The sequence below is a fragment of the Nyctereutes procyonoides genome, unplaced genomic scaffold (assembly GCF_905146905.1).
Source record: "Nyctereutes procyonoides isolate TBG_1078 unplaced genomic scaffold, NYPRO_anot_genome, whole genome shotgun sequence".
NCBI classification, from domain to species: Eukaryota; Metazoa; Chordata; class Mammalia; order Carnivora; family Canidae; genus Nyctereutes; species Nyctereutes procyonoides.
The window spans coordinates 53,141,174-53,154,693 of NW_026575126.1; the positions used below are offsets into that span (position 1 = coordinate 53,141,174).

The 13,520-nt window shown below is 41.4% G+C and overlaps 1 protein-coding gene across 7 annotated transcripts in view; it reads right to left on the reverse strand.

The window, feature by feature from the left end:
* Positions 1–586: 586 nt before the first annotated feature.
* LOC129519985 (transport and Golgi organization protein 1 homolog) overlaps positions 587–13,520 on the reverse strand; it is a 51,719-nt gene continuing 38,785 nt past the window's right edge. For all 7 annotated transcript variants that reach the window (XM_055340843.1, XM_055340847.1, XM_055340844.1 and 4 more), the window contains 10 exons: positions 13,278–13,366; positions 12,968–13,045; positions 8,710–8,773; positions 8,406–8,544; positions 5,018–5,119; positions 4,286–4,346; positions 4,142–4,177; positions 3,995–4,062; positions 3,786–3,879; positions 587–762 (listed from right to left, as the gene is read on the reverse strand). In XM_055340843.1, coding sequence (XP_055196818.1) covers positions 3,825–3,879; positions 3,995–4,062; positions 4,142–4,177; positions 4,286–4,346; positions 5,018–5,119; positions 8,406–8,544; positions 8,710–8,773; positions 12,968–13,045; positions 13,278–13,366 — 692 coding nt within the window. In that variant the 3' untranslated portion in view covers positions 587–762; positions 3,786–3,824. The remainder of the gene's footprint in view (positions 763–3,785; positions 3,880–3,994; positions 4,063–4,141; positions 4,178–4,285; positions 4,347–5,017; positions 5,120–8,405; positions 8,545–8,709; positions 8,774–12,967; positions 13,046–13,277; positions 13,367–13,520) is intronic.

Sequence of the window (13,520 nt, forward strand, 5' to 3'; positions counted from 1 at the left end):
TCCTGCATGGTGGGGGAGCAGTGGGTCTCCCATCATTGACCTCTTAGGGAAGAGGCCCATTCCTCCATAAGGAAACTGGCAGGATTATGGGACTTCATGGGTATTACCAAGAAAACTGCCACTGATCAACCCCCTCAGAGCTCACCCAGACTGGTGCTGTTGAGGGGTAGCTGGTAGGGGGAAGCCAGTGCACAAAACTTGCCTTAATGCAGGGCCTCCTCACCAGTCTCACCAGGGCCATTCCTAACCCTTTGTTCAATCCTCACCATCACAATAGACTACTGCCTGGGGACAGACATCTGTCCTGCTGATCACCACACACCTCCTAAACCAGCAAGAGCCATGTGCTCAGGAACATCCATCAACAGAGTAAATAGAACCACCAACAGATCTATATACAAGATGAGTCTACCTCCCCAGAAGGATTTCCTTCCTAGGCCCCTTGCAGGAAAGATCCCACAAAGAGTAATCTTGTGGCCATCCGCCATCACTACCATTTCTGCCAGTTTGTTTACTGTGTATGCAGGATTCACTTTACGCACTCAAGGGGAGGGATGGTAGGTCCTGGTGAAAGCAGACACTGACATGAAGAAAGAAACATGAAACGTTTATTAGGGGGATACCAGGAGTGACAAAGCACAGGGGACAGGATTGAAAGGGGAAACACTCTGACCATTAGGCAGATCTGACACATGTTCTAAATATACACTCTTCATAGCCTGGTTGTTACTGCTCAGGGAGGTCTTCAAATCTGAAACAGTCCTGTAAGGCAAAAGGATCGTGAGTTATTTCAATGGGATCTTCTGTTTTGCTATATGCATTTTGCCTTCACAGTATATGTGAGGCTTTGGGTCAACACTTGCATGTGTGGCTGTCAGTGGGACCAGTACAGGAGCTGGTCCTCTTGTATTCACAGGGATCTGCAGAACAAAGGTATGTTGCCATGTCAGTTTGAAGGATAATGCTCTCCAGCCTGAAACCCAATAGTAGGTATAATACCATGGTTCTTTGTTCACCCTCAGCTTCCAGGAGAGCAGAGCACCAGGGCCAGGAACCAGAGGCCTCCCATTTGATGCCACTACATAGTTCAGGGGCAAGGGAAGGATGCTAAAGGAAAGAACTTAGTATTCCCACACATCACCAAACATCTCTGAGAAGATGGGACTTCAAAGCATCTTGTCCTCCCAGTTGAATAGAAGCCATGACAATCAACTCAAAAGGAGTATATTCCAGACAGGCAGGAATTTGTGGCCAGGCCCACTCTGTTCCCACGTCCAGCGCAGCCACAGAGGGTTATGTATACTCAATAAGCACAAACACTGTGAAAGGAAATGGGAAGCCCAGTGTCCACACATAGAATCACAGCCTCTCATGGGTCAAACTGCTGCTGCCAGCCCCCTCCTGACCCCACTCTGCTTCGCTCCCTGAGAAGGGGTCTTCTACTGCCCACAGTGCTGTTCATGATGACAGATAACGCTGGAAAGATGTACATTTCTGGAGTCCCACAGGGAACCTGGAAAAGTGCTTTCTAAGAGGACCACAATCCCTACGAGTGAGTGGGAACCACCTCTGTAGATCTGCATCACCATTGATCAAATGATCCTTAGCTTAGGCACAGAGCAAGTGCAGAGTCCTTCAGTGCCAAGGACCACTGAGGAGCTGACTCTACATCACTGGATGCAAACAAATGTGGCTGGAGAGTAGGTGTGAAACTCCCATGGTGGGTCAGGGGAGACCCTGTCAGCTGGCACAGGTTCTCAAATGAGAACCCATTCACAGGCACACAACAGAAAACATGGGTGAGGTTTTGGCCCTGCAGGTTGTCACTGGTTTTCCTTCTTCACAGCTGTTGGTCCCATGGACATTTTCTACTACACGTATGTCACCTGGCAGAGTTCACAACTGTCTCACCCAGGACTCACCTGAAGGGATTCTGGGTTGTCCCTACCCCCACGGAAGAAACACAGATGACTTGGGAATCCCACCTTACCTAAGAACACTCAAATCTTCCCAAAGCACCAAAGCACGCAGTACAAAGTGCAGACTGACTCATAGCTTTTCACATTTCCCAGCTGTGAGGAACACCAGAGACATATTCCCAGGTTAGTCTCTGGACCTGAAAAACCACAAGGCTGCCCCTCCCACATAACCAAAAACTAGAGGAGTCAACTAGACTGGCAGACTTTAGTGCAGAGAGAGGAGTCACCATCAAGTTATTTTTAGACACATACACACACACACACACACACACACACACATACACGGTGTGCATCCTGCAATCGTTCATCTCTAAGCATCTGTGGCTTCAGGAGGCACCACCTACGGTGAGGATCTCTAATGGAGAAGCCTATAGGCCCCTGGGAAAACATCCTGAATTTTGAAATGTGAACATGCCTCAGACAGATCACAGGATACACCTAACAGACACTAGGCCAGGACAGGGTGCTGTCCAAAAAGGAATAATCTTCCAGAAGTGGCTACAACAGAAAAATCACACAGCATTTATCTTAGCCATCTCTAGGTCCTTTTTAGGGATGGTAGTGCTATTCATCTCAAGAACTGGTCTAGATTCTAAATCTGACAAAGAATGAAAGTTTATTGTGGTTTGCGCACCCTCTATGCCTTCCTCCCCCATCTTGCACTCTTTCTCACACTCAGTCCCTTATCAGAATAGATGGCTTCCCACATGACCCAAGTGACTATTTTGCTAAGGGAGATACCATCACGTGATGTTAGGGAGACACTATAGGGCCCAGGTTAAGTGTTTCCATAAGGAATCAACCAACAGAGGACAGCACAGGGTACAACTGGCGGGAAATCAACACTGAAATTCGGTTATCAAGACACATCAAAGAAAATCATGTTTTCTTCATAGATTAATAATTGAACTGAGAATAGCCATGGGTGGGTACCCCCATGGGTGGGATATCAGTGCATCCTCCAAATGAGTGGCATGCATTCTCTTCTCAGGCCACAGGTTGATGGTTCAATATTTCAGTCTACAGATGAGGCCTAGCATATGCGACTGGCCATTACAGAAATATTTAAGGAATGTACTTAGCCAATTGTATAGTCATGAGCAAAGAAAAAATAGGTGGATTTAGCAGTAAAGCTGCGGTGTTCTACTCATAACATTAAAGGAATAAAATTACATGAACTGATGAATGCAGTACTGTAGATTCCAAATAAAAATAAAATATCAGAAAGGAATACAGAACATAAAGACTCCTAACTCTGGGAAACGAACTAGGGGTGGTGGAAGGGGAGGAGAGCAGGGGGTGGGGATGAATGGGTGATGGGCACTGACGGGGGCACTTGATGGGATGAGCACTGGGTGTTATTCTGTATGTTGGTAAATTGAACACCAATAATAAAATTAATTCATTAAAAAAATAAAGGAAACTCCATAAACAATAAATAAAGGTCTTTTTTAAATAGTCTTTTTTCCCCAAAAAAAGTCTTCACCACTAGTTCAAGGTGGGAAGAAGCTCAGGACCATCACCCTTCCAGGTACATTTCTTCAGGATGGAGTGATGGAGGGAGTAGGAGGGTCTGCAGTCAGGGGAGGGGTGGGAGCTCCAGCTGTCATGGGGACAGGTGCCCTGCGGCCTGGGGGCACCTGAGGAATATACCCTCCTGTTACCCCTTCAGACAAGCTGCTGTCCTTAGGTAGTGCTTGTGATTCTCTCCAGGACACACAAAGATCACCCACAGGAACTGGAAGGACGCTGAGTGGTGGTTCATAGCAGCAATTGGGCTGCTGCACTTCACAAAGTGCCCCTTACCTCTCCCTGGAGGGTTCTGCGTCTCAGGTCTTCCCGGAATCAGCTCCTGCCTCCTGTGTCTCTCAGGCAGCATCTTTCTTCCAGTAAGCCCAGTCTTGAACAGATAATGGATATATATAAGAATCACAATACCAGCAACTCTCTTGACAATAAACAGCATAGCCGTCCTCCCACAAATGCCCGTTACAACGTCTGTCAACCTCCCGTACCTGTGTTTCAAGTAGGCTTTCTCCCTGCTTTGCTGCGCTATCTCCCTCTCCCAAAACCGAGCCTTGACCTGGGGGAGAAAAACATCTCCACCTTCAGTTGTGCCAGACTGTGCACCAAACAAAGAGGATGAAAAAGCAACCACTTACCCAGTTGTCTTGAGCATTCTTCTCATGAACTGCGATCTGAAAAAGCCAGCACACCAAAAGCCCATGGTTAAGGACTCGAGGAGCCACTGCTGTCCCCTGCAGGAGGTGCCAAGGGTTCATTACATTGGGCAGAGCTCAGGTTACCTGGTGTCTGAAGGTCAGTTCTGACTCCTGCAGCTGTTCTTGCATTTCTTGGACTTGTTGCCTGTGAGTTACAATAGCTTTCATCAGATAAAGCCCATTATTGGGTAGGATTTTAAATAACTGGCCCATGTGGCCATCCTCCTCTTATCTGTCCCCTCATCCAATTTATCCTGGCACAGGAAAACACTTATCACATGATTACAAATGTACAGTTGGATCAAAGCTATTGTTACATCCTTCCCTTACTCACTTTGTCACACCTGCAGGGTTCAGAGTTGATATAATTTCCTTACCTGTCTTCAATCATTCCCTAATTTATCCTGTGACAAGTGTCTTTTGTCATAAAGCTCTTCTCTCCTTTAAGTTCTATCCTTACCATGTTTCCCAGGGTGGCAAAGACCAGGGCCATCAGATGGCACTGCTGTGTTTTGGGTATGATTCAACCTACAACAAACTGCTTTCCTAAAATGAAGACAATTTACACCACCCTCGGGGACACTGGTGTGGATGAATTTTCCACAGAGTCAGGCTAGCGCTGGAGATCAGGGCATGTTTAGTAATGTAATTGTGTGGTCGTCTCTAAAACTTCTATTTTTGTGTCTGTTCTCATTGGATGTCCTATGAATTTTTCTTTCCATTACTTGTTAATTGAGTCTAAATGTTGTACCAGGGTTAAAAATAAAGAGTTAACAGATATTTCAGATGCTGCTAGTATTTAATAGCTGAACTCACTTGTATTTGTCTATTTCTTCTGTGGCTACTTTCAAATTTTTCTCTGTAGCTGACAGCTGATTCTTCTTTGCCACCAGTTCATAGTGTGTCTTTTTCAGTTTCCTAAAATGGGAAAGGTATTTACATAGTCCAGTAGTCAAGGCCTGCAAGCTCTGTAGTTTTTTCTCCCAGGACTCTTGATGGCCTAGATTTGAATGTCCCTTCTCCCCTCCCCGGCCAGTAAACACACAGACTGACAACATGATCAGAGAAATGAATCGAATCCCCCATTTAGGGTTAAAGAAAACCAAACTCTGGCTGCTGCCAAGTCCCCTGCAATTAGAGATGTCTTTATATTCTCTACTTCAATTCATTCATCATCAAGTCTTCAAATAACATTACACTTTGTGCCCTCTCAGAGCTGGTCTTTGTTTGAGATGGTAAAGGCTCATTTCAGTTCAAAGTGAAAAGCCATGTCTGACCAACTATACCCATTAGGATGAAGCAGGGGATCAACATTAGTCCTATACCTCCTTGGGGAGCCCTAATTCTCAGGCCAAGGATGTGCCTGGACAAACAATCAGCCCAAAGAAAGCCTTCCAGAATATGACTTCATCAGTATTGCAGCTCATTCCCAGTCATCTATAGGGTTTAGAAATACAACACCTGCCGCCCCTTTGAACATCCCAGTGGAAGAAAAAGCCTATCTTACTGCCGGCAAAATGTACTGAAGTATAAAATTATGTGAACTGTCACATAGTCAGGGTGTTAAGTCCAGGAAACAGATTTCAGGTAGAAAACTATCAACCACATGGAGTCAACCTACTTTCAGAAGACTGAGTTCATTGATAGTGAAGGTAGCAAAGGGCAATGCTTAGAAAGGCTGATTGGCTGTGTTGTGCTTATATTCTAACACTTGATTGACTCAAGAATCACATGCAAAAAGTCTCTTAGAAACTAGACAACTCTCTTTCACCATACACAAAGATAAACTCAAAATGGATGAAAGATCTAAATGTGAGACAAGAGTCCATCAAAATCCTAGAGGAGAACACAGGCAACACCCTTTTTGAACTCAGCCCCAGTAACTTCTTGCAAGATTCATCCACGAATGCAAAAGAAACAAAAGCAAAAATGAACTATTGGGACTTCATCAAGATAAGAAGCTTTTGCACACCAAAGGATACAGTCAACAAAACTAAAAGACAACCTACAGAATGGGAGAAGATATTTGCAAATGACGTATCAGATAAAGGGCTAGTTTCCAAGATCTATAAAGAACTTATTAAACTCAACATCAAAGAAACAAACAATCCAATCATGAAATGGGCTAAAGACATGAAGAGAAATCTCACAGAGGAAGACATAGACATGGCCAACATGCACATGAGAAAATGCTCTGCATCACTTGCCATCAGGGAAACACAAATCAAAACCACAATGAGATACCACCTCACACCAGTGAGAATGGGGAAAATTAACAAGGCAGGAAACCACAAATGTTGGAGAGGATGCGTAGAAAAGGGAAGTTCTTACACTGTTGGTGGGAATGTGAACTGGTGCAGCCCCTCTGGAAAACTGTGTGGAAGTTCATCAAAGAGTCAAAAACAGACCTGCCCTACGACCCAGCAATTGCACTGTTGGGGATTTACCCCAAAGATTCAGATGCAATGAAACGCTGGGACACCTGCACCCCGATGTTTATAGCAGCAATGTCCACAATAGCAAAACTGTGGAAGGAGTTCGGTGCCCATCGAAAGATGAATGGATAAAGAAGATGTGGTTTATGTATACAATGGAATATTACTCAGCCATTAGAAACGACAAATACCCACCATTTGCTTCAACGTGGATGGAACTGGAGGGTATTATGCTGAGTGAAGTAAGTCAATCGGAGAAGGACAAACAGTGTATGTTCTCATTCATTTGGGGGAATATAAATAATAGTGAAAGGGAATATAAGGCAAGGGAGAAGAAATGTGTGGTGGGAAATATCAGAAAGGGAGACAGAACATAAAGACTCCTAACTCTGGGAAATGAACCTGGGGTGATGGAAGGGGAGGAGGGCGGGGGTAGGGGTGAATGTGTGACAGGCACTGAGGGGGACACTTGACGGGATGAGCACTGGGTGTTATTCTGTATGTTGGTAAATTGAACCCCAATAAAAAATAAATTTATTATTTTACAAAAATAATAAAAAATAAAGGGTTAAAAAAATGAAATAGGAAAAAAAAAAGTAACCGAGACAAAAGCCCTAGACACAGAAAGACCCTTGAGTTTGTATCTGGTCTCTCAGGCAATCATGCAGCAAATGTTTTCTGGAAGGGCTGTAATGTAACGGCTCAGTTGTAAGGTGTTGAAGAGAGAAAGGTGGTCAAAGCAATGTACTTTCCCCCAGAAAAGAACTTACCAATGAACAAAAACAAGATACCAGTGAGAAAGAGCAGTCTCCACCCCTGCTGTGTTAAGGAATAACACAAAGCTGAGACTCCAGGGAAGAGAAGGAACAGTTTTACTTTTCAACATGAATGAGGGACTCTAAGGTACTCATCTCCTCTTGAGAAAAAAAAAAAAGTAAATACTGGACAAAAGAGGAAACTCTGGCTTGAATGCATCAAACTAACTAGCACAAGAAATAGGAGAACAAGATGGAGAAGAGGGTAGCCTAGGAGAAAGCTAGCCTGGCAGTTGGAACCAATCTCCCCAGGACTTATCAGTAAATTCTGGAACAGGCAAGTGAACTGCAAAGAAGCTGAACAACTTTATAGGCACAGGCTTAGGAGGAAACAAGTGAATCTCAGGGTCAGCCAGCAATGGTGAGCCCTGGTGAAACTACAGGCTTTGGTTTGGACCCAAGAGGGTCACACACAAAAAATCAGGTGAATGGGAAATACCCTGGCCTTCTTAAGAATTGAGCCTGCAATGAATGATCTCAACTGCACACTGGATGAAGCAATCCAGTACTGCTGGCGCCCCAACCTACTTTCCAGAAAGAAACTCCCACTGTTTCTGCAGCAAGAGAATTCTACTTTTCTCTACACATTCTTGACCCAAGTCTCATACTAAACAAATGACCTCATTTAGGGCTAATAAGAACTTGTAATGAGACTGAAACCTAAAGGACAATGTAGACAGACCCAAAGGGGATCCAGGTATCAAAGGGATTAATGCTGTTATGTACTCTCTTCTACCCCAAGTAAATCACACAACAACATGTGACAAGCAGTTAGAAGAGAAAGGAAAAGGCAGGTTCCAGAAATCAAGGTAGGCAAGGCAGACACCAATTCTACTGAATACATTTGGCAAAAATACTGTAGATCCTATTCTAAAAGGAAGACAATTTTCCATACTGGCCACCACACAAATTCATACAACATTATTTGTGACAATTAACACAGGAATATCTTACTCTTCTGCAGCCACTTTTGTCTGTTCATAGAATTCAGTCAAGGTATCCACTCTCTTCTTCAGCTGTTTCAATTCTGCTTCCTTCGTTGTTTTCATGGAACTCAATGCATTGCACTTGTCTTCCAGGACCTTTTTACTGTCTGTAAAGGATGGTTTTCTTCTGTGTGTGTGCACATGACCTGAGAACTTGCTTGTGACGGGGGAAGGAGAAGGGTAATGACCTTCAGGACAGGAAGGCATTCTTTCCCTTCTCAGTGCACACTCGTTGCCACCACATGGGGATATATTTCCCCCAAACCACATACCTTCCAGGTCATATTTCTTGGACCTCAAGACTCTCAGCTCTGGATCTTCAAATTCATCTTGCAACTTAAAGACAGATATGAGAAAAGACATTCAAGCAATCATGATCGCAGAACAATGTGAGTGTACCTAATAGGACAGGATCATTCAGTACAAGAAAGAAAGATCTTGAGCCATAAATGGGAGAGGGTGAAAGTAAGGAAGGTGGAAAATAGTTCAAGTCGAAGAACTCATAAATGGCTTTCCCCTATTCACATTGAAAATTTTATGTTAAGCATTAAGAGAAGGAATGGACTGTATAACTTGGCTAGCTATCACCCTTCATCTCTCAAATATCTTATAGGATTTTCTACATTTCTCACAGGGCAGGGCTGAATGATGTGATAATTGCCTAGCTATGAAAATAAACCATACTTCCTAGTCTTTGAAATAGCAAAACTCATCATAGTGGTCCTAAGTGAAATTCAGCTCACTGTTCAGAAGGAGTGTCTGTTCCCAGATTCCCACTCTCAACTGTGGTAAACAGCAAGCAAATAGGTGCACTCATCTCACTCAATGAACAAAAAGCCTCCCAAGCTACATTATGGTAAAACTCAACAGCCAACACTTTAAATTTTTTTATTTTATTTAAATTAAAATTTTAAAAATTAATTAAATTAACATATATTATTAGTTTCAAAGATAGAATTCAGTGACTCATCAGTTACATATCACACCCAGTACTTATTACATCATGTGCCCTCCTTAATGTCTATCACCCAATTACCCCATCCCCTAATCCACCTCCCTTCCAGCAACCTGAATTTTGTTTCCTACAGTTAAAGTCTCTGCTATCCACGTTGAAGCAAATGGTGGGTATTTGTCATTTCTAATGGCTGAGTAATATTCCATTGTATACATAAACCACATCTGGAACTGGAGGGTATTATGCTGAGTGAAGTAAGTCAATCGGAGAAGGAAAAACAGTGTATGTTCTCATTCATTTGGGGAATATAAGTAATAGTAAAAGGGAATATAAGGGAAGGGAGAAGAAATGTGTGGGAAATATCAGAAAGGGAGACAGAACATAAAGACTCCTAACTCTGGGAAATGAACTAGGGGTGGTGGAAGGGGAGGAGGGCGGGGGGTGGGGGTGAATGGGTGACGGGCACTGAGGGGGACACTTGACAGGATGAGCACTGGGTGTTATTCTGTATGTTGGTAAATTGAACACCAATAAAAAATTAATTTATTAAAAAAAAGTCTCTGCTATCTTGTCTCCCTCTCTGATTTTGTCTTATATCTCGCTCCCTCCCACTATGATCCTGTTTTGTTTCTTAAATTCCACATACGAGTGAAATCATATGATAATCATCTCTCTGACTTATTTCACTTAGCATAATATCCTCTAATACCATCAAGCATTGTAAATGGTAACATTTCATTTTTTGATGGCTAAGTAATATTCCATTATATAAATACATATATATTCCATTATATGTGTGTGTATATATATATATATATATATATATATATATATATATTCATACACTACATTGTCTTCATCCATTCATCTGTCAATAGACATATAGACATCTGGGCCTTTTCCATAGTTTAGCTATTGTGGACATGCTGCTATAAACATTTGGGTGCAGGTACTCCTTCAGATCACTGAGTTTGTATCCTTTGGGTAAATAGCTAGTAGTCCAATTGCTGGGTCATAGGGTAGCCCTACATTTAACTTTTTGAGGAACCTCAATACTTTTTCCCAGAGTGGCTACAGCAGCTTACATTCCCACCAGCAGTGTAAGAAGATTCCCCTTTCTCAGAATCCTCACCAACATTTCTTGTTTCATGACCTGTTAATTTTAGCCATTCTGACTGGTTCAAGGTGGTATTTCATTGTTATTTTGATCTGTATTTCCCTGATGCCAAGTGATGTTGAACATTTTTTCATGTGCTTGTTGGCTGTGCGTAGGTCTTCTTTGGTGAAACGTCTGTTCGTGTCTTCTGCCCATTTCTTGACTGGATTATTTGCCTTTTTGATGTGGAGTTTGATAAGTCCTTTATAGTTTTTGGATACTTGCCCTTTATCTGATGAGAGATTTACAAATATTTTCTCCCATTCATAGGTTGTCTTTTGGGTTTGTCAACTGTTTTCTTTGCTGTGCAAAAAGCTTTTTATCTTGATGAAGTCCAAATGGTTCCTTTATACTTTTGGTTCTCTTGTCTTTGGATACATATCCAGCAAGAAGTTGCTGTGGCCAAGGTCCAAGAGGTTGCTGCCTGTGTCCTCTCTAGGATTTTGATGTTTTCCTGTTTCACATGTAGGTCTTTATCCATTTTGAGGTTATCTCTTTGTATGGTTTAAGAAAGCTGTCCAGTTTCATTCTTCTACATAATGCGGTCCAATTTTCCCAACACTATTTGTGAAGAAACTGTCTTTTCTCCATTGGATATTATCTCCTACTTTGTCGAAGATGAGTTGACCACAGTGTTGAGGGTCCATTTCTGGGTTCTGTATTTGGTTCCATTAATCTATGTGTCTGTTTTTATGCCAGTACCATATGGTCTTGATGATTAAAGCTTTGTAATATAGCTTGGGGTCTGGAATTGTGATGCCACCCACTTTGTTTTTTTTTTTTTCAGTGTTTCTCTGGCTATTGTCTTTTCTGGTTCCATATAAATTTTTACTATTGGTTAGTATCTGGATCAGAATTTTGGCATCCATGTTCATCAGGGATACTCATCTGTAATTTTCCTTTTTTGTGGAGTCTTTGTCTGGTTTGGGGATCAGTGTAATGCTGGCATCTTAGAAGGAGTTTGGAAGTGTTCCTTCCATTTTATGAAACAGCTTCAGAAGAATAGGTATTAATTCTTCTTTAAATAGTTTGTAGAATTCACCTGGGAAGCCATCTGGTCCTGAACTCTTGTTTGTTGGGAGACTTTTGATGACTACTTCCATTTTTTTGCTGCTTGTGGATCTGTTAGGTTTTCTATTTCTTCCTGTTTCAGTTTTGATAGTTTAGATGTTTCTAGGAATGCATCCAGTTCTTCCAGATTGCCCAATTTTTTTTGGCATATAGTTAGTTGTCCATAATATGTTCTCATAATGTTTGTATTTCTTCCATGCTGGTTGTGATTGCCTCTCTTTCAATCATGATTTCATTCATTTGGATCCTTTCTCTTTGTTGATAAGTCTGGCTATGGGCTTATTGATCTTATTAATTATTTCATAGAACCAACTCCTAGTTTCACTGATCTGTTCTACTCTTTTTTTGGTTTCCATTTCATTGATTCCTGCTCTAATCTTTATTATATCTCTTTTCCTGCTCGATTTAGGTTTTATTTGCTATTTTCTTCAGCACCTTTAGATGTAAGGTTAGGTTGTGAATTTCAGACTTTTCATGTTTCTTGAGAAAGGTTTATATTGCTATATATTACTCTCCTAGGACTGCCTTTGCTGCATCCTAAAGGTTCTGAATCTTTTTTTTTCATTTTCATTTGCTTCCATGAATTTTTAAAATTCTTCTTTAATTTCATGGTTGACCCATTCATTCTTTAGTAGGATGTTCTTTAATCTCCATGTATTTTTCTTCCTTCCAAATCTTCTCCTGTGATGAAGTTCAAGTTTTAAAGAATTGTGGTCTGAGAATATACAGGGAATGATTCCAATCTTTTGGTACCAACTGAGACTTGATTTATGACCTAGTAAGTGATCTATTCTGGACAATGTTCCATGTTCACTGTAGAAGAATGTGCATTCCGTTGCTTTAGGGTGAAATGCTCTAAATATATCTGGGAAGTCCATCTTGTCTAGAGTGTCAAAATACTTGTTTCCTTTCAATAATCAACTTGTACCACGTCTGTCTGATTCTTGACTTTCCTCTCTCAGACTGCATGTTAGCAGGTGTACATTGAAGGGTGTAATTTAAGTTTTCATTAACCAGTTCAAATGTTTTGATGTTCTCCTTCAACAAAACATATATTAAATGAGTCATAATTATTCATTACTTACTTGGGGCACCTGGGTGGTATGGTTGGTTGATGTCTGACTCTTGGTTTTAGTTCAAGTCCTGATATCAGAGTCAATGAATTGAGCCCTGCATCAGGCTACACACTCAGCATGGAGACTGCTTGGGATTCTCTCTCTCTCTCTCTCTCTCTCTCTGACCACCTCTCTCTCAAATAAATAAATAAATATATAAATAATAATAATAATAATTCACTACTTTTACTTATGTCATTAGAACACAATTCAAGCAAAGAAGGGTTTATTACCTTCAATTTAGGAGTTTCATCAGAGAGAAACATATTTTCTGTCTCAGTTTCTGATAGATGTTTCTTTGCTTCCCTGATCTATAAAACATATTAAAAAGGAATCAGAATTTAAAAATAGCATAGAGCTAGACAACCTATCTTCTAATGTGTGACTCCTTTCACAAAAAAAGAGGCAGTGCTCTACATCTGTGATGATTATCTTGAATTGATACTGTTTCTGGATCACATGAAATAGGTCAGTAGAATGAACTACCAGAGGTGGAAGTAACTGAAATGAAATCACAAAAAATATTTGAAAGAGTATCTATACCTTCTGCTCCCAAATGGATATTTCTTCAGCAAGTTCTCTGCTTTCTTTCTCAAACCAATTTATCTTCTCAGTTATTTGCTGTAAATTAACTAAAAGGAGAGGAAACAATGTCTAAGATTATTAGCAAAACCAGTGACATCGAATAATTCCAGTGTATTAGCAGCTGAGACCCAGTATCTGACACTTCAGTGTAACTAACTTTTTAGCATTCCCATTGTGACTGAAGAAAGCAAGTTTTCGCAG